This window comes from Phocoena phocoena, chromosome 12 (genome assembly GCF_963924675.1).
Source record: "Phocoena phocoena chromosome 12, mPhoPho1.1, whole genome shotgun sequence".
Classification (NCBI taxonomy): Eukaryota; Metazoa; Chordata; class Mammalia; order Artiodactyla; family Phocoenidae; genus Phocoena; species Phocoena phocoena.
This window is the reverse complement of record NC_089230.1, coordinates 38626754-38647711: the sequence shown is the minus strand read 5'-3', so window position 1 is coordinate 38647711 and position 20958 is coordinate 38626754. Positions and strand designations below refer to the sequence as shown.

General features: G+C 39.0%; 1 protein-coding gene across 1 annotated transcript; it reads left to right on the top strand.

Annotated features, from left to right (window-relative positions):
* Positions 1 to 14966: 14966 nt before the first annotated feature.
* PKIB (cAMP-dependent protein kinase inhibitor beta) lies at positions 14967 to 20254 on the top strand. The gene is made up of 2 exons (XM_065889170.1): positions 14967 to 15135; positions 20187 to 20254. The coding sequence occupies exons 1-2, from the start codon at positions 14967 to 14969 to the stop codon at positions 20252 to 20254; spliced, it is 237 nt and encodes a 78-aa protein (XP_065745242.1).
* The last annotated feature ends 704 nt before the right edge of the window (positions 20255 to 20958 follow it).

Genomic DNA, 20958 nt, shown 5'->3' with positions numbered 1-20958 from the left:
GGTCATGGGTTCTCATTTTGTCAAACCAATTTGTAAGTGTCAAAGACTTAATTTAATTTTCATTGGGTCAGCGTATCCATGCCCATGCCCAAGGGATATTTTAGAGCGATGAGTGCTATAACCATGGGGAATTTAAGCAAGACAAAGTTCTGATGGTTAAGGTGAAGCATACCTATTTGTCCTCTTTTATATTCAGTAACTCCCATAGGTAAATACCCCATTATGGGGGATACGATGTTTAAATTAATGGAACTCCCAGGTATAATTGTAATTTTAGCCCTAGTATTGGTTAAAGCCATAAATGTTTGCCACCTGGTGAATTTCAGCAGATATTAGAGTTAATTCAAAGCCTCTATGGAGAGGCACAGAAGGCAATCAGTGAACCTTCATCATTTGCTATATAAATTCGTTCAGTAAATTTTGTATTTTCAATTGGGTCAAACTGTGGGCCTTTGTTTTACGTTGTTGTTTTCTTAGTGTCCTCCTCCCTGTATCCAGGTTTCTTTCTTTCCTTATTTTGTTTATCTTATTATCGTTTTTGGTCACTGGATATACTTGGGGGTGGGGGGGAAATCCTTTCTACCCTGATTATATTTATAAGTTGCTTCCTCCAGAGACCCTCAAATTAGTATTGACAGAGTTAGCAATGGTTGATTTATATGATCTAAAGACGCTGGGCCTAGGTTGGGTTTGAATCTGGCACCACAAGGGCACCATGAGTATTTCCCTATAATCCCGAGAATTAGAATCTTTGTTGCAACAGACGTAAGCAGCAGAGTGGTGCGGGAAGAAGTGCTGGGCCTACAGCCCAGACGTGATGGATCAAAACCATCCTCTGCTACAGTCCCTTTCCTATCATGTGGGCTTCCTGTCTTGTTTTTCTTTTTTTTCCTCTGTACAAATTTCCTGGGAATATTTTGGGTTTCTAGCCATGTAAAGTTGAAGTTTTCAGCTGTGTCTGCACTATCACCTGTGGTGCAGACCTTCTGGGTGGTTATGGGGAAGGTTCAGGAGCTTAATGGCCTCCCTCATCAGTGAGCATCTCTTCCTCCAGGGAATGACAGTATCCCTAGGATAAGAGTCCACATCTAGTAGAGTCATTTTGCCTATGACTTGGATGGAGACCATAAGGCCCATGATTGCAAGCTTAGCCCTTTGGTATTCTGGAAAGCAGGAGTGCTAGGCAAAGCCTAGGTGCATTGGCTATGGGATTTACATTGGGAGAGCAGTCGAGTACCAAATGCTCCTTCCTCCTGTTCCCTTTTTTTTTTCATCAGCCCCTGGGCCACAGACCACCATGGATGTGCACCTCGATAACCCTGGGGGTCAGGAGAGCACAAGCAACAGCGGCAAGGAAAGCAGCAGCACAGGAAACCAGCAAGGTCACTACCCTTTCATGAACAAAAACACCAACCAGGATACCATGCTTAATTTTGTGCGGGGTGGCAGGCTCCTTCTTGTTACAGACCTCACAAAAGTTTGTCTCTGGGCCTGTTCCAGAGGTGCACAGTTACAAACGATGTCTGTGTAGCTTCTCCAAGCAGCCAGGGACAGTCACCAGGCTAGACTCAGTGACCTAGCTTGACCTTGGTAAACAAGACTGAAGCACTGACTAGTTATCGTGCTGCGTTTTCACTGCCTTTACAGGTGGGAGCCTCAGAGACCAACTGCCAAACACAGGCTAAACCTGACAGCACCATTGTGCTGGGTATAGTCAATTAACAATTCTATTATACTAGTACACAGCACCCTAAAAGGTAGGATAAAATATTTTCAAAACTCTTTTTAAATGAATGTTTGTATTGGCAAATAAGAGAATACTTCATAAACCCAGAACAATGAGAAACCACGTATCTAGAGGCAGGTGAGTACTGCACTCAGAGGCTTCCCTGGGTTCCCTAGTGACTCACAACTTTTGTTTTAAAGAGCTGTGATCTACAGACAAGGAAAGAAACTTTTCAGACCCACTCAAGTTGGGAAATCAGCATAAGTTTTAGTCTGTTCAATGGGTAATATGGCAACCTCTAACCTTCAAAGGAAGGCAGTAAGAATACTTGCCAGTCTTGGCCTTGCCTTGGGTGGTAAAGAGGAAAGGGCTTTCCTGATCATTTATTACCAAAAGTGGAACCTCACACAGGTCTGCAGCTCTGTAGTCTGTCTAGTCTGAAAAATTCCATGCTGAGAATTTAAAGCTAATGAATTTGGTAGTTCCCCAGACACCCAGTGGAGGCAAATTCAGAGCCTGTGTAGAGGAAAATACTTTAAGTCAGGTCTCACATAATTTCAAGGAAAAAGTTTTTAAAAACATGAGCTTACAACCCAGAATCATAAAACATGCAGAGAAATAAGCTACCGTGAGAGAGATTCTACATAAACAATAAATAACAGGATCAGACTAGTATAAAGCATTCAGATATTGGAATTACTTATATAGCATTTAGAAACATAGGTTTAGTATATTTGAAAAGAATAAATGAGTATATTTAAATTATGTGTAACTAAGGAATAAGATACTATAATACAGTGAAGCAGACTTGAAAAAGAGCCAGATTGTCTAAAACTGAAAAATGTAATAATTAGAAATTACAACTTGGTGTATAGCTTATACAGCAGATTAGATGCAGATGAAGACAATATATATGTCTAGATGTATGTTTATTTATTATAAGAAGTTGGCTCATGCTTTTATGGAGACTGAGAAATTCCAAGCCCTCTAGTCAGCAAGCTGGAGACCCAGGAACTGATGGTATAGTTCTGGTCCAAGTCTGAAGGCCTGAGAAGCAGGAGAGCTGATAATGTAAGTTCCAGTCAAGTCTGAGTCTGAAGATAGGGAAACATGTATGGGTGTCTTAGAAAACAGTCAGGCAAAAAGCGTATTCTCTCTGACTCAGCCTTTTGTCCCATTAAGGCCTTCAGTGGATTAGATTATATTGGAGCAGGCAATCTGCTTTACTCGGTCTATTGATTCAAATCTTATCCAGAAACACCCTCATAGACACACCCGGAATAATGTTTAAGCAAATATCTCTCGGTACCCTGTTGCCTAGTCAAGTTGACACGTAAAATTAACCATCACAATCAGCAAACGTCCTGACAACAAAAAAGGGGTAAAGGAGGATAGCTTGTAGAATGTAACTTCAACCTAGAGTGGTATACCTTGCAAGAATGAAGATAAAATAGTTTTTTTCAGACATGCAAAAACCAATGATCACCCCCTGCAAAAATTCCTAAAGGCTGGATTATATCCAGGAAAAAGTGGGAATTAAGACACAATTGCAACGAGCAAAAAAGAACATTGTGGAACTATGTTATTATGGATATATAGAAGAATGTAATTCTTAAGACGTGCTAAAATATTAGACGTGAAAGTGTCGTGTTAGCAGCTTGCTTTCAATTGGTTGAACGAGAATTGTGTGTGCGTGTGTGTGTGTTTAGAGAGAGAGATTAAATATAGCAAACCGTTAACAATTGTTGAAATCAAGTGGAGGTTATACCCTGTTCTTTCAACTTGTATGAAAATATTTAAATACAAGATTCACAGGAATACACTATAACTTGAAGCCATTTATTTACTAATCCTAGAATTTTATTGTATTCATATGTAGTCATATATTAAGCACCATTTTTTCCATGATTGACAACATTCCCATCAATATCTAGTTTCCTGTCTGTGAATCTTCGAAGTCCACCAGCAATAGTTAAACCCTTACCATAGTTACAAGAGACCACATTAGTAGTTACTCCCTTTGTCACAAATCAAGGAACCATATGTATATGTGACTATTTCTGGAATCTCTATTTTATTCTATTTTTCTATTTGTCTATCCTTGAAGAATACCACACTATCTTAGTAACTCATATACTGTAATGAATTTTCATGTCTGAAAGTATAAATTCTGAAACTTTGTAATGAATCTTCAGAACTGATGGTGCCCTATCTTTTCTCTTCTTTTTTAAAAAAGAAGCTATTCTTGGACTGTGCATTTACAGATACTTTTTGTAAAGCGCTTATCCCTCCTGTTATGGTGGGTTTGCTTACAAATGTCCCTTTTTAATAGCCTTCTAATCTCCTTCACTTCAGTTTCAGTGTTCAAACAATGCATCTAGTACACATCCTTATTATGTGACTTAGAAAGTTTCATGGTTCCCCAGGGCTCACAGGAATAAATACAGTATCCTTTATAATAGAATTCATTTCATTGCAACTTGGGTTCTAGTTATGACCATGGTCCAACTTATTTTTCCAGCTCTATATGGCATAATACTCTATTATAGCCCCATGTTTCCTTTTCCTTTATTTGTAATTTGCCTTCTACACTCCCCTCTTCATGATTTAGCTAAAGATTTCTTTGGCTTGGTAAAGCCTTTTTATTTTCTTTCTACCCTCTCAAATATTAAGGCCCGATATGTGAAGTCTCTCTTAATAGCCCCCAAATTCAATAACATTTCTACATTTTATAGTATTTTCATTTATACTGCTTATTTAAATATATCATATATTGACTTCTATTTTTACATTTCTTTTAATGGTGTGTATTTTATTTGTATATTAGGTCACAAACTTTTCCAGAGTGAGGACCTTGTATTACGCTTCTTTTGTGTATCCCCACTGTGTCTATCACGGTCTTTAGTCTTACTTGGCACTACTTACCCAGAATTCTGCACCGAGTTAAGGATATATTAGATGCTTAGTAACAATTGGTTGAATGAAGACTGAGTCTTTCTTCAACAAATATTTGGTGAGGTGTAATAGAAGGAGCAAGGAATGAGGTGTCAGATATTGGATTGACTGTAAGTTCTGTTACGGAAAAACCCAAATGAACTTTTTGGCTAACCCAATAAAATGGGTTCTGGTTGTGCTCTGTCACTTGCTAGCTGGGTTGCTTGTAGCCAAATCATTTTACTTCTATGATCCTCAATTTCCTCACCTTTAAAATAAAGACAATAATGACTTCCCTACAGCACAGAATCTCTTAAGCTTATTCTCATTAAAAGGCTTTAAAACAGTACTCAACACATGTTTGTGCCATTTTTAATATTATAAAAATCTTCATTATAGAAAATTTGGAAAACACAATCAAGTTCAAAGAAAAAGATAGAAAACATTTATAGTAATACTACCAAGAAAGGACTACTGCTAAAATTTTGGTGTACTTCCCCTTGCCATGTTTTTCTGTGCATATATTTTTTAAGTTAATATTATGTGTATATATATACATTTATGTATAGGTTTTTGAACTTTTTTATTTGTTATGTCAGTTGAATATATTTTAGACACAATTTTTCACGAGGACTTTTTTCTTTTGAGCTTATATAATAAATATAATAACAGAATCTTTTTATTTTTAAAAAGTTTTCTGTAAAAGTTAAATGCATCCATATAAATAATTTTACTTCTATTAACTTAATTTTAGGTTAATACCAATATACATAATTTGATGAACAAAAATATTTCAGTGGTATGATTTTTCTTTCTGAAGTATTTGCTATTTGGGAATTTGTTTTGCCCATATGACCCAGAAAATCCTCAAAACAACTTTAAAATTTTTGCCACTGTGATTTTGATTGAATATTGGGCTTAATAAAACTCTACAGTGATTTCTTCTCTTGAGAAGAAAAATAAAATACTGAAGAGAACTTAGAGAACAAATCAGAGCTTGAAAAGGCTCAATTATTTTCCCCCTTTTCTCAGTTGGAAGAAAAAAAAAGATGAAAATTAAATTCGTTCAAAAAGACACTAAGAGACATCCCAAAGAATTTTTCTTTAAATTGAGGAAATAGAAGAAAAAGACACTACTGGAACTTTTAAAGTTGTGTACACTTACAAAAGCCTCTTACCTATATATTAACTTTATTCAGTTTAATTAAGGAAAGGTTTGTGAATGATTTCAGTCCTTAGCCATGTCCCTTACTTTTGCTATTGCATTTGGCTTTTGGCTATGCATATTTTATAGTCGGTATACATCCTGAAATTCTAGCTTTCTAGAAATTTTTCTTCTTTCAAAACTTTTACTGGGGCTTCCCTGGTGGCGCAGTGGTTGAGAGTCCGCCTGCCGATGCAGGGGACACGGGTTCGTGCCCCAGTCCGGGAAGATCCCACATGCCGCGGAGCGGCTGGGCCCGTGAGCCATGGCCGCTGAGCCTGTGCGTCCAGAGCCTGTGCTCTGCAATGGGAGAGGCCACAACAGTGAGAGGCCCATGTACCGCAAAAAAAAAAAAAAAAACTTTTACTAAAAATTTAGAATTATCTTGGCCTGGAAAAGATTGTAGTTTTAAGATATAATAGCAACATGATATAAAATAAATATAATCTAACTTCAAATACATACTTATATGTATGTGATATGCTTGTGTATGTGAACACTGAAAACCTTCTGGAAGGATATGCACCAAAATTATAACAGTGCTGTCACTGGATAATGGAATATAAGGCAATTTGTTTTCTCTCTTTTCAGAATCGTCATTTTACCCCAGTAATGAACATGTATTATTTTCATATGCAAAAAGAAAAGAATTCATTTTGAAAAAGAAAAATGAAAAGATAATTTTTCCATTCAATAAACAAACTTTACAGAGTACCTACTAAGTGCCAGGCATAGCTTTAGTGCATAGATCAGTGAAAAATCTACAGAAAGCCTTTGTAGAGCTTACATCCCAGTAGAGGGAGACAGTAAGCAACAAGTACAATCCTAGTAAGTTATAATTATAATATGTGTTGGAAGCTACTAAGAGCTCAGGGAAAGGAGAGAGAGCCAAGGACTCTCAGGAGCTATGGGTAGGAACACCATTTAATGGGGTGGTCAGGACAAGCCTCACTGAGAAAACAGAGCTCCCTCACATGATCTTTTGCGACCCTTCTTTCCTCACCATGTTATGTCTTCGTGTTGTTACTCAGATGAAGAATTCTTTTTCAGGCATCACGAAGAAATTGAGAATTTCAATCCCATATTACCTGTAAAGGAAGCACTTAAACAGGGTTTGTGCTGAAAGTATATGGGGAGTTCACCTTCTGGGAGAAACTCTAATGAACAGTGTAAGGGAGATGTGGCTTTCCGTGACAGGTGGCTTATCTGGTACAGCTGTTGCAGAAAAGTAGCCAACTCTGAGGGGTGTGTGTGTGTCTGTGGGGCAGGGTTGGTCAATGGGGAGGTGCAAGGGAGGTTGTAAATAATTTTTTTTTTTATGTTCTTTCTGTTTTTAAACACCAAGTTTCTGGCAAGGTCTCAGTGTTAATCTTTTTTTGTCTTTGTAACTCACATCATCAGAGGCTGTCTCCAGAGCCACATCAACACCATAGTTTAACAGGGTAATTGATGTTCATAATGATAATCTATTATAGTTCCTATAAATTAATATGACTGATTTCTAAACAAATTTCATTTGTGTAGTTGTTAACCAAGCACATTTATATTCATTAGTTCGGTTCTAAGGTAGTAGAATAGGTAATATTAATCCTACTTCTGATAAATGTGGAAACAACTAACTGAGAAGCCTTTCTGGAAGTCGAAAGTCCATTAGAAGGCAATGCAGGATTCAACATCAGGGATGTACACTTTTAGGTGGACAAACTTTTCATTGCTCCATATGGACTGCTTAACAAACATAAGGACTAATTTAAAGACACTCATCCCAAGGGTGTACTAATGTAGTTCAGCAATGCTGTCACTGCTCAAAACTGCCTTGAAATCTTCAGAAAACTGAAAATTCAGTTTTCTTCTGAATATATGCAAATCTAAATTGCTTAAGGAGGCTTTGAAAAGAAACTGAAGTGCAATGAAAGAGATGGGCGAACAAACGGGACACACAGTTGGTAATTAAGAACTATAATTAAAAACTGTAAAATATAATGTTGCATTTTAAAAATAATATATATATGAATATTAAATGAGCTGCACTTATGAAGTCACAAAAATATTTTGAGAGGTGGAATAAATACGTAGCTTCCTAAAGTTCCTTTGAAGGATGTGGTACACATTTACATGTATAAATTTTTGTATGTTAATAAAAAGAGTTCTGTTGTTTTGTTCACACTGCATTTTTCCCTTTGAAGACAGATAAGCATATATGCTATGAAGTTTTCTGAAATAAAAGCATGTAACTGAAAGTGTCCATGCTTAAGATATTGCTTTAAATTACCTTTAAATTGGAAGAGTAATTATGGGACTATTTTTTGTCATCAGTGGGTCACTCTCGATAGTAATCGTAGGCAAAGAAAATAAGCCCAGAGGATAAAAGGGCTTTATTTTTCCGCTTGTTGAGCATGAAAATGGTAAAGGAGAATTAAGACGATAGGATCCGGTCTTTTAAAATATTAGAGGATTGCATATTTGTACAAGGGAAGCCTGATGAATTATATGTAACTGACTTCAGGTTGGCAAGTCTATTCACAGCAGACATTTGGTCCTGTCCAAAGCTCCATGAGACATTTGGTCCATGCCAAATGGTTTTAGAAAGGACCAAATATCAAGACCAAATAAGTGTCTCCATGGATGTTTTGGAAAGGACCAAATATGAACAAATATCAAGGACCTTTTGGTGTAGAACAAATGTCTTGCGGATGTTTCAGACAGGATTGAGTGGTCCTGCATGCAAGGCTGTTGACAGTTTAACATATATGGATCTTTTCCAGAGAGGACTGGTGTCTGGAGAGTATAACTATCCAGATGCTCTGGATGAGGGTGGTTCTATAAGAGTTTGTGCTTTAACTACTGTTCTGCATATGACTGTCAGTGTTACCTACACCTGCAAGGCATTGTATTTGCCAAAGTCCACAGCCTGCCTCCAAAGCTATTTTAATGTTAATGTAACAAATTTCATTTTAATATTTAATAATTGAACTTTCAGCTTTTATTAAGAATATTAATAATTAAAAGCACCTTCACAGGGTACGTTTGCCTGCTCATAATTTATAGGTATCAGCTATTAATTAAACTTTTATTGAATTTATTAGACAACTATGTCCCAGTCCATGTACCAGGCAGAGGGATACAAGGCCATCTCTACTGTGACCACATTGGTCAGAGTTAACTTCCCCTTCTCCCCTTCCTACTGATGTCATCAAAAGTCACTTGACATTTGAAAACCACTGTCTCATTAAAAGGGGAACCAACTTCTCAGGGTCCTGTGTTCATGGTGAGACAGGAAGGGTGCAAACAGATCACATGAACTTCAAAATTGTATGATTTTCTCACCAGTGCAAAACTTGGGCTTCTGTGAGCTTGGAGAGTCTTTGTGCCCCTTTCGAAATATAGGAACACTTTGTGTCCCAAGAGTGGTTGGAAAGGGCCAAGATAAGAAGTGGAGGGCCTGAGAGCAGCCTCTCACTGGCACTTGCTTACTCATTCTCTGGGACCCTACTCAGAGGCCCCCTTCTCTCTTGTGGAGTTAACCACTCCTCCTCTGTGCGTGTGGAGGAGCTGCCTGCCATGCCACCGTCCCAGGTCTTCAGGTGGGGCGGGGGAGTCCTTACTGATTGTGGCACATCTCATAGTGACAGTGACTCCCACGCTCAAGGGGGTTGCATGGTTTGCTGCAGTTAATCTTTTTCATCTATAGCCACATCAGCGTGTATTATTATTCTAAGTGGCCCTGTCTTAGTATAGCAAGTGTCATTGTGCGGGAATGGTACTCAGATTTGTTTACTGCTTTACTTGGAAGATTATGGGAAAACGAGTTTGACTTTACATTTTGAATTTTATAGGTTTAAGCTGTCAAAAATTCTCTGTGATAAAAATAGCTTCCATGGGGCTTCCCTGGTGGCGCAGTGGTTGGGAATCTGCCTGCCAATGCAGGGGATGCGGGTTCGAGCCCTGGTCTGGGAAGATCCCACATGCCGCGGAGCAACTGGGCCCATGAGCCACAATTACTGAGCCTGCGCGTCTGGAGCCTGTGCTCCGCAACAAGAGAGGCCGCGATAGTGAGAGGCCCGCGCACCGCGATGAAGAGTGGCCCCCGCTTGCCACAACTAGAGAAAGCCCTCGCACAGAAACAAAGACCCAACACAGCCATAAATAAATTAATTAATTAAAAAAAAATAGCTTCCATGTACATATCAATATGTGTTGGAAGAATCTGTAATATTAGCAAGCAAGAACCTAAGCACGGGAAAAAAAACGTGTGTCAACAGACAAAAGTTAGGATTCCCTTTGGCTTGTACTTGAGACACAGAAATTTGGAGGAATTTTTAAAAAGAGAAAGGTCTCTAAGTTAAAAACAATTTCTATACATGTATACATTCCATGTAAACTCTGTTTAGCCTAAAATTGTCTTGATACTGAGTTGAGTAGGAGCTACATTAAAGGATTCACATTTTAGAGGTGGATACTGTTTTTTTTTTGCGGTACACGGGCCTCTCACTGCTGCGGCCTCTCCTGTTGCGGAGCACAGGCTCTAGACCCGCAGACTCAGCGGCCATGGTTCACGGGCCCAGCCGCTCCGCGGCATATGGGATCTTCCCGGACCGGGGCACGAACCCGTGTCCCCTGCATCAGTAGGCGGGCTCTCAACCACTGTGCCACCAGGGAAGCCCATAGAGGTGGATACTTTTACTTTATTTCCAAAGAATAAGATTTAAGATCAAGAAAGGTAACTGAAAAGACCAGAATGTGTTTGATTTCACCAGACTATGGGTTCCTTTCTGTAGCTTGTGAGCCTAGCACAGGGCCTGGCACGTAATAATTTAGCAGGAGCTTGATAAATGTTGACTGGATGAATAAATAATTATCTGTGTTCGTTGGTCCACATTAAAAAGCAACTGTTATAGTTCTTTTGCCTTGTTTGGAAGAGGTTTGCATATTCCGAAACAGAAAATCAAACCAGAGAAATCTAGCATAAGGTATTAAGATTTTGAAAGCTGGGGAGAGACAGATGATATATTTGGTTATCAGCTGAGACCGGTGTGTGTCTCCCTCCCTCTCTTTCTGTCTTTGGACCAGAAAAGCACTGGCTTTCCAAAATACATGTTCTTCCTTTGTTTGTTTACTTTAAATGTTTTCTCAGATAGCCTGACTCATACTTCAGAGAACTGATTTAGAGGGTAAAGAGTTTATTCCAAGTCCTACATGCAGAATGAGTAGTGGTTTCACTGAGGTGGATGACGTGACTGACGTGGATGCAGAGATTAGAAAAAAAGGTATCCGCCTCTTTGTGGGCTGGGCTTCAATAATGAACTTGGAGAAAAGAATGAGTGTGAGCTAAGAAGATGGCCTGTGTCAGTTGAAAGGGAAAGAGGTTGCAAAAATTTCTGTTTGTTTATAATTATGCTTATAACATACTATAACATACTTCTAGCAGGAAATGTTTAGCCCACTGGAAGCTGACTAGTGCTTTCTTTATATATAAATATATATATTCCTGCAGTGCTCCATTTAGCTTGAATGTCTTTGTCTTCTTCAGCTATGCTGGTGTTGCATTTTCATATTTTGGAGACTGCAAAGATCCTGGCATGTGTGTATATGTGGCTGTGTAATGGAATTTTGTTAAGGCATCCTGAAAACTGTGTATTTTCCGTAGAGAAGAAAGTGTGTCCCAGGCATTTGTAAATCACATTACCTTGCCATGGGCCATGCAAGGACTTCTTTGAAATCTCCCAATGTCCAAATGGTTTCAGCTCCTGTAAGCAGCCACAGTTGACAAAGCAGAACTCATACAAATTCCACTGCTAATTCTGTAGACGAAAAAGAGGAAGAGTTGCCAGTGAGTCAGCTGCCTTGGTTAGCAAACACAGGCACAATTAGCTTTAAGCCCAGAAAATTGGAAGAACATGGAAGTTAATCTCTTTTGTTTCTCTTCGTAGTGTTTCCTCATCTTTCTATGGGTTATATATATTTTTAAATGTCACAAAGCATTGAAGAGAGCAACTCTCTCTACTTTATATGTATGTATGTATATGTATATATATATAAAATATGTGTGTATATATATTTACTGCATACGCAATCAGTGTTGCATAGGATAATAACAATAGACAAGTAGGATGGCTAGTTGGGGTAGTGAGAGACTTTCACTTGAAGATATACTATTTTGGGTAAAATTATCAAAATGTTACTTTAGAGACATTCGGTGTTTTTCATAATTTTGCCAGGTGAATGTGTTTCAAGTCCTTTATATATTATTTTAACACATTATTACAAGTTAAAATATATAAGGATATACCAACAGTGGTTAGTATTCTCCTTGTTCTCTCTTAAATTCCAAACTAGAATTTTTATTCTTTTTGCAAAGTTGAGATTACATTACATTCATTACTTTTTCTCCTTTCCCCTCATGCTGTAAATATTTCTTTTTAAACTTGCTTTATTTCACAGTGTGTCAAGAACATATCTCAGTAAGTAGATCTGACTGGATCTAACACATTCTTTTTAAGAGCCATATAAAATTCCATAATATAATATATATGGTTTATTCAATCATTCCTTTCCTGATGGACTTCCAGATTATTTCTAGTGCTGCAATAAACTTTCTTACCAGGGGATTAAAAGAGCCCAGTTAAGAATCACCCTATGCATTCAGACTCTATTCCCAGTGTCTCTAAGTCACCGGCACATTCTGTCGGGAAGATCAGAAAGCTCCCTGTCCCAACAGCCCTGTGGGTCTGGGCTGGGCAAACTATCCATCTTGTGGTGGAGCCTGACATCCTGGTCACTCAGCATCAGTGACAGGCTCTGAAAGGAAGATGGTGCCTAATAAGAGTTTGGAAAAGGACCAAGGAAAGCTCTGGAGTAAAGTAACCTGTTGCTTGACCTCCCTGCATATCCAGTTTTGTTTTGATTTTAAAATGGTAATTAATGAGTATAATGTTGACAAACTTTTTGGCTTGTGATGGTCTTGTTTTCTAACACCAATCGACAAAAAAGGACTCATTTAGAAAGCCTGTGCCAGAAATAATAGTATAAAGGCAAAAGCAAAAACTTTCAAGATAGGAGCCAATAGCAAAGAAGAAACTTGGAGCCCAGAATGTCTTCTTCCATGTTGATGGCCCACTCTACAGGCCACCTTTTGGAAGTTTTCTGTCAGTATGCAAATTCTAACTCAGTACTCCTTTGACAAATCCCATTTTGCTAAACATAAAATATATAGCATTCAAGTATTTTAAAGAGTGTATCTTAATCTTATATCTATTGTTATCTTCAGTTTTACGATTTTGGACTGTCAGGACAGTAATAATCAAGGTATTCGTGGAGCTTCTCCTCCAAGCTTAGCATGGTTACCTTCTTTGCGATTACACAGGAAGATCCTTCACAGAAATAAACACTTCATCATGGCCATGGCTTTTGATGTGATGTTAATTGGCTGGGGACAGAATGGGGGCCTGCAAATGGGGTCTGTTTCCAAACTGGTGTCAAGTACTCCTCACGACCTATAGAGAGGCGATCTCTAATTGAAATTTGTGTGTCATGGGGAGTAGTGCGAGGGGCTCACAGATAACCAAACATTCAAGCCAGAGAGGAATACCTATGAAAAGACAGGGAATCTCTTTCTTTTTCACACACACATATATATACAGTTGGCCCTTAAACAACATGGAGGTTGGGGCACCGACTTCCATACAGCCAAAAACCTGTGTATAACTTTACAATCCAACCTCCATATCTGCAGTTCCCCATCTCTGGATTCAATCAACTGTGGATTGTGTAGCACTGTAGTACATGTTAATTGAAAAACATCCACATATAAGTGGGCTTGTGCAGTTTAAACTGGTGTCATTCAAGGGTTAACTGTATATATTTTTTTCTATTTAAGAAGTAATGAAGGGCAGACTCTGAAGTAGCTGTTGTTTGGCTGTCTATATATATCACCGGAATTTAGAAAGATAGTTTTGTGGTAATCCATGTCATCTTGCTTTCAGAGTGAACTGAAACTGGATTTGCATCCTTGTGTACTAGGTTAGCAGTTGTTCAACTTAAAATAAGTCACTTAACCTTTCTGAGCCCCAGTTACCACATCCATATAGTGGGGGTTATTTCTCACTACCTCACAAGGATTATTGGGAGGTTTATCTGAGATAATAGATGTGAAAGTGTTCATGTAGTATTGAATAAATTCTGGTTTCCCTTTTAAAAAACCCAGCCGCGGAGCGGCTGGGCCCGTGAGCCATGGCCGCCGAGCCTGCACGTCCGGAGCCTGTGCTCCTCAACGGGAGAGGCCACAACAGTGAGAGGCCCGCGTACCGCAAAAAAAATAAATAAATAAAAGAGAGGGCTAGTTTTAGAATAAGCAATGTCTGCTACCTCCCTCGCTGTATAGTGAATGGTCTCTTGAGAATTCTTTCATAGAGAGAGACAATTGCTAGGAGCATAAAGGATGCTTAGAAAAGCACTAGTTATTACCATGTCCACTTGAAGGCAAGAAAAGGTAACACAGGTTCTACTCTCCCAAACACGGACATGAGTCTATTGAAAATTGGGTCTGAGACTAGAGCAGACAGAAATACACAGCTGCCACTGGGGTCAAAAGCCTTTGAGATAAAGTTGAATTTCTTATTTCTAAAGAGAAAAAAGCGTGTTTTGTTTGGTCCTTACAAATTATAGTGATTTGGTTTCAGCCTAAGCAAGCACTACAAGCAAATACTGGCAGGCAGAGTCTCCACAGGAGTGGCCAAGCAAGTCAGTCTGCATTTCCTTCCAAGCCCTCATTTGGCTGATGCATCCATAGCAAAGCAAGGAATCAAAGGCAAGAGATTACTGCACCCTAAAGCATCCAAATGGCTCCTTTGGCTCTGAGGTTATTTATAGCAATCTGGCTCACACTGAGGCCTTCCTGCTTTATTCAGCGAGTGTACAAAAGTGCAAATAGAAGCTCCAGGACCTTAGCATAGACACAGATGCAGGGTACGATCAATGATTAGATATTCAAAGCTTCCATGTTGTTGATGTAGCCATGCCTTTTAACCCCCACCAGTGTGAACGTGGACCTTGGACTAGGCTCATTCTCTTCTTCGTGTGCACATTCTATTTGTAGATGTTGCTATGAGGACAGATTCATCAAAAATGACGGATGTGGAGCCAATGGTCAACAATTTTGCATCATCAGCAAGGGCAGGCCGCCGGAATGCTCTACCAGACATCCAGGGTTCAGCTGCCACGAGTGGAACCTCGGAGTTGCCCCTCAAACCGGAGGTCCTCTCCGTGAAGGAAGGTAACACTCAAAATCCTCTTATTCTCTCTTCTTCATCCTTCCCTCTGGAACAGTCTCCCCTTTAACTAGTTAAGCTTGTTTACTAAAGCTTCTCAGCTTTTGTTTAAAGCTAAGTAAATTTTTTTTCAGCCTTTCTAAAAGTGCACTTTTCCTCTTATTATCTCCTAGATTAAATGTGGAAACTGAACATTTATTTATTTGTTGGATGTGTATAGTTATGCACAGTGCTAATGATTGGGAATACAAAGGTGAACAAATACAATCCATTCCTTCAACAGCTTACAGAATTTCTTGAGAAGTTCTCAGAAATAAAGGAATTTTTCTTCTGCCATCCATTGGCAAATCATTTTGGAAGCTTCTGCTTCATTGTAGTATTCTACAAGCTCTTCTATTTCTCATAGCTAAGAATAGGTTTATTCTCAGCTAGAGACGGGAACTTTAAAAGTTGATCATTCTTTAATCAGTAGAAAAAGTTGAATTCAAAAAAAACGAGAGCTATCAAACCAATGAAGGAAAATCTTGGGTCTTTCACCCTGTTGCTTACATACAGTTCATAAAGCTTCCAGCGTTTAGTCTTGTGAAAATAAATATAACAACACTTAGAGTGCCTTCACTTAAAAACATTCAAATAGCTTAAAGAGAGTTTTAGTACCAAGTCATTACCAACATACCTGTGTTTTGTACCCCATTTTAGACTTCAAAGTGGACTCCAGTGTGTGTGTAGAAATTTATTACTGGTGGCAATGAGGCAAGAGACAGCTGGAAGCTTCTGCACCTCTACCCTATTCATGTGAGCCCTAGAAGAGGGCTCTTAGTTCTTTGCCTCAGGAGGTGACTTTCTACCTGGTAAAATTACAAATGTTCCTGGTATAATCTTTATGAAATACTTAATATCCTTGTTAGGCCAGGGACTGTGGCCAGACCTTGGAGTCCCACGGTTACCTCACCTTTTTCTGAAAATCATTGTATGTATCATAAAGGGTACTAAAGTAATAGTAAAAAAGTATACACATACATGTAAACTATCATAAGATAAAAGAAAAGATGGAGGAAATGAAAGAAGAGGAATAAAAATATGTGTAATGTTTTTGGCCTTTTAAGTTAAAAAATGTAATCTGATTATCAGGGCATGATATTGCTGTTGAAGAGCCTCCTCAACTAGCGAGAAGATAAGTTACTTGTTCATGTAACAGGCCTAATTAAAGTTGATAGTCCCTACACACACACACACAAAACCTTATTGACATTATTTAGTTAAGCAAAAGAGAACAAATACACTGTAAGAAAGTTAGTAGTGTCTTCATTTTATTTTGTTCACTGAAGAGACCATTACCTGAAAGAATATTGTTTCTATTTTTATATTTTTCTTTAAATCATTTGGAAATAAAGTTGAAGGTATTAACTAAGAAACTCAAAATGTTAAAAAGTGAATCAACATAGTAACACCGTATGTTAAAGAATACACAAAAAGGAAGTAAGTTTATGTAGGTAGATGGCATAAACAATGTGTCACTAACAAAGCTATACATAAATAGCTTTAAGGTCTATCTTCTTTTTTTATTAGCTAAGTACAGACATTAAGGATTTAAAATGAATAGTTTTCGATTGCTAATAGCAAAAATCTAGGGCCTGTCTCAGACATTATGATTTCAATGTTTTAGTCATTTAAAAATAGACATTCTGGGACAGATCTGCAAGTTTCTCTCAGATCAATCCTCTTTTGTTTTTGTTTTTTGATATTCTTAAGTGGGAATAAATCTAGGATCTCAGACATCCTGCATGGTGTGTGAAATTAACCTGCCTGAAATCTTCCTAGTTTATAATCCATCTTAATCTATCCCTTACAAGTTGATAACCATGGTAGGGAGGACGATGCTGCCCTGTAACACATCAGCAAGAGGTGACAGAGGGTGGCAGCGTAGGAGACTGTAAATGTCACAAAGGGCCTTTCTTACCTCCCACCATCACTAACTATTCATTTACTCCACCATTCAACTTAGTGCCAAGTGCTAGGCACCATTCTAAAAACCGGCCATATAGTAGTGAATAAGACAGACATAAACTCTTACTGTTATGCATCTTATATTCCAATGGGAGAGTTAGAGTGTAAACAAATAAATATGTAAGTCAACAGTGATACGTTCTATCAGAGAATTAAAATAAGATGCTGTGTTAGAGAGTTACTGGGTGGCTACTTTAGACTGAGAAATTCCAGATGTCCTAACTGAAATCTGAATGGCAGCAGTAGGTTTTGAATAACAACTGAATGGTCCAGGCACAGGAGAATCAGAGGGAAGAGCATTCTTTGCAGAAGGAGCAGCTTGTAAAAAGCTCTTAGAGTGGAACAAGGTGGACGTGTCAAGAAGCATAAAATCTGGCCACCATGGCTCGGAGGCAGCGGGTAAGAGGGAGAGTGGTAGAGGTGACACTGCAGAGGAGGCAAGGACTAGATCTCTTAGGGCTTCAGAAACCTGGATGAATAAAGAGGATATTATTCTAAATATGAGGGTTTTCAGCAGGGGAGTGATGTTCCTGTTTGAATATCCACTTTGTTATGTGGAGAATGGATTGTAGAAGAGAAATAATGGATATAGTTGAGTTAGGAGGTGCAGTCCTCATTAGGAAATGTTTTGGGGCCAAATTAAACATTCAGACTCATAAGACCACAGACTCATAAGACCACATCTGGTGCCAGTCTGCTCAGAAGTATACAGGTTTAGAAACACAGCAGGTCAGAAGGGCTGCATTACACCATCTCCTTCTGTGGAAGTCCTTGCAGCGATCCACATAAGCAGTCCTGGGGGCCAGTCTCTATGCACCTTCACCCCACCACTCACTGAGAACTCAGGTGCAAGGGGACAAGATCTGCACCAATGGGGGCAACGGGTTAGAAGCCCCATGTCCCATGGGGGCTAATACTTTGTAACAAGTCCTTGGACACTGCTTCCTAACTTCTCTGCAAGGGACATGCTCAGTTATAAGTGTCATGGCATTTACAGAATCCCAGTGCTATGGTTTCCTACCAGGTATTTACAGTTATCATATAGTTTCTCTCAGGACAGTTGTACTTTACCATTTGGGTCATTTTTACCATATGATTAGTAACCAGGCTGACATTCCACCTGAATCCGGTTCCCAGGGTAACAGAGCTAGAATTACCCCCGAGTCAAATTTGTCCTTAGAGAAGGATAAAGGAGGCAGTGAAGATGGAGGCAGGTGGGTGGATTTGGGATATATTTTATAGGCAGAATTCATAGGACTTGCTGATGAATTGGAGGTGGTGGAGGTGACTACAAGTAATAAAGAAGAGAAATGGAGGATAATTCCTGGTGCAGCAGGGTAGATGGTGATGCCATATACTGACAAGGGCCAGCATGGAAGAAAAGCAATTTTGAGGGTTAGAGGAGTGATATCTGCTTCCTGCATATTCCGTCTAAGAGGCCTGTGAGACATCCAAATGCTGTCAGCCCTACTTTCAAAATTGGTTCAGAAATCTGCCATTTTCTCCTTCAAAGATCTAGTCTCTTGGTTCCTCTCCAACCCCATTTTCCATCCTTTCTTTCTCTGCATGGTCCCAGTTGCAGTTCTTCCTGCACGTTGCTGCCTCTGACCTTGACGTTTTCTCCTCTTGGAATGCTCTTCTCCCTGCTACCCAGCTAGCGAACTCTCTCACCCCCTCAGGTCTTTACTCACATGACCCCCTTCTCAGTGAGGCATTCCCAGCCAACCCTATCTAAAATTGCAACCTCCAGGCCCCAAGACTTCGTGACAATTCCTGATCTTTAATGTCCTCTGTAGCACTTCTCACTTCCCACATGCCACTCATTTTACTTATTTTAGTTCTTGTCCGTATTCCTCACAAGAAGTTCCCTGAGAGCTGGAATGTATGTTTGTTTGGTTTTTTTTTTTTTTTTTTTCACTGCTTGGTACATAGTGCTTGAAGTTGGAGAACTGAACGGTCTATCAGATTTCTTTTCAAAGATGCCATTGATGATTTTGGCAGGACCCATTTTGCGGAAGTAGTAGAAACAATAGTTTTGTTTTAAAATGCTGACAGCAAAAGATATAATATATTTTAAAGGATAAAAGAAAAGCCAGTAAGTGGAGGAATTGCAGTGGAAAGAAGGCCTTCGTTAGTTTGAAGATGGTAGTGACTTGAGGAAATGACGGCGCCAGGAGAAAGAGCAAAAGTCAGGTGAATTGCAGGGATTAGAGATGATCTTGAGAGTGCTGTTGAGGCAGAAATGGATAAGATCCTGGCTTGTGAAGAAATTAGACCTGGACAGTCGGAGCAGCACCAAGGCCAGCTACAAGGGCGCGCTGGGTGGGCAGCTGCGCAGGGCCTCGGGCTCATAACAGGCTCGCCCTTGGTTTTGTTCTACTGTTGCTGCCTTGAAATTTTCCATGTTTTTTGAATAAGGGGTGCTGTGTTTTCACTTTGCACTGGGTTCCAACAACTCATGTAGTCAGTCCTGAGGAGCACATCTTCCATTGTAACATGGGCAGAAGGAAAAAGTCGAGACGGCAGGGGATTTTAGAGGTTTGTTGGCAGAAAGTCGAGCTTGTGTGATCTGATTGTTTGACTTTTTTTTCCTGGAAGTAGAAAGTGCGATTAAGTCCTAAGAGCAAAGGAGATAAAAAGTGTAAGGAAGCTAGAGAGTGTGATCCAACATCGAGAGATGGGGAAGGGCAGGGTCAGTCAGTCTGCATCCAAACTGTGGCTCTGTCACTTACTAGCTCAGTGACTTTGGGCAAGTCACTTAACCTGTTTATGCTTCAGTAAACTAATCTATAAATGGAGATTGTAATAATACCTTTGAAGACCGCCTGGCACATAAGTCTGGAGAATGGGAGAGAAAGGTAACTAAGAGACAGACCCATATCTCTTTCCTTTGTGTAGTTTCTACATCTGCACTGATGGCAAAGTATGTCCTAATCAAGTAGAAAATGACTAGGATGCATAAAGGAAAAACCAGCTGTTTTATTCCAATATAATACAAAGTAGATTTCAGTATATTCTCTATATGATGGAAAATTATTTGTTTTTTTAGATGTGAAAAAGAAAGATAAAGAAACAGCACAAGACCAATTGGAAAAGCCCAAAGATGAAGGAAAATGAAGGCTCATTACGTATCAAAAGTGCTGAATTTCTGCACATTGAAAGACTTAGTGGCTCTGCTTTCCTGAGATGTTTGATCTGGTAGTAACTATGGTAACATTGCTGCCCTAAGCAACGTGTGTGTACTAGATAATTTTGTTGTGACACTGCTCACTTGGATTGCAACCGTAATGTCCAGTGTAGGTTATTAAAAGGCAGATTACTTCCGAATTGCACCCAAGAGAGAGGTTAAGAATGCATGGTCACTTAAATACACATTGTCAATAAACCCAACAAAATCCAACATTCTCTTTTGGATTTCTTCAGCCAGATATATTTTTAATTCCATTTTTATGGTGATGGGTAAACCACTTCTTGGTAAATAGGAGCCAAGCGCTATTAATTTAAAACTTCATGGGATTTGTAGGAAATTGTGGGTTTGGTGAGAAAGAATGATAGAATAGTAAAAAATGCATCAGTAAAAGTATGTTTGTTTTTATCCAACAATGCACCATTTTCTTCTCAAACCTTACAAAGATTTGGAAAGGTAGTAAAATTTGACAACTCAGACATCTCTAGGAAGTTTTTGTTTGATGTATTTTGCTTCTAGTCTCTGCATACTGATTTTTCATGTGGACTCTTAAAATGGAAAATTTGTGATGAGTAGTTTATATGGAATATGCCTATTAAATGAATCTCCCGATCTTCCTTAACTTCAGTGTGTG

Excerpts from the sequence above, each read along its gene's own strand:
- PKIB (XM_065889170.1), top strand. The coding sequence starts at position 14,967 with ATGAGGACAGATTCATCAAAAATGACGGATGTGGAGCCAATGGTCAAC. Across the intron at positions 15,136-20,186 it reads GGTCCTCTCCGTGAAGGAAG|ATGTGAAAAAGAAAGATAAA; the intron begins GTAACACTCAAA and ends TTGTTTTTTTAG.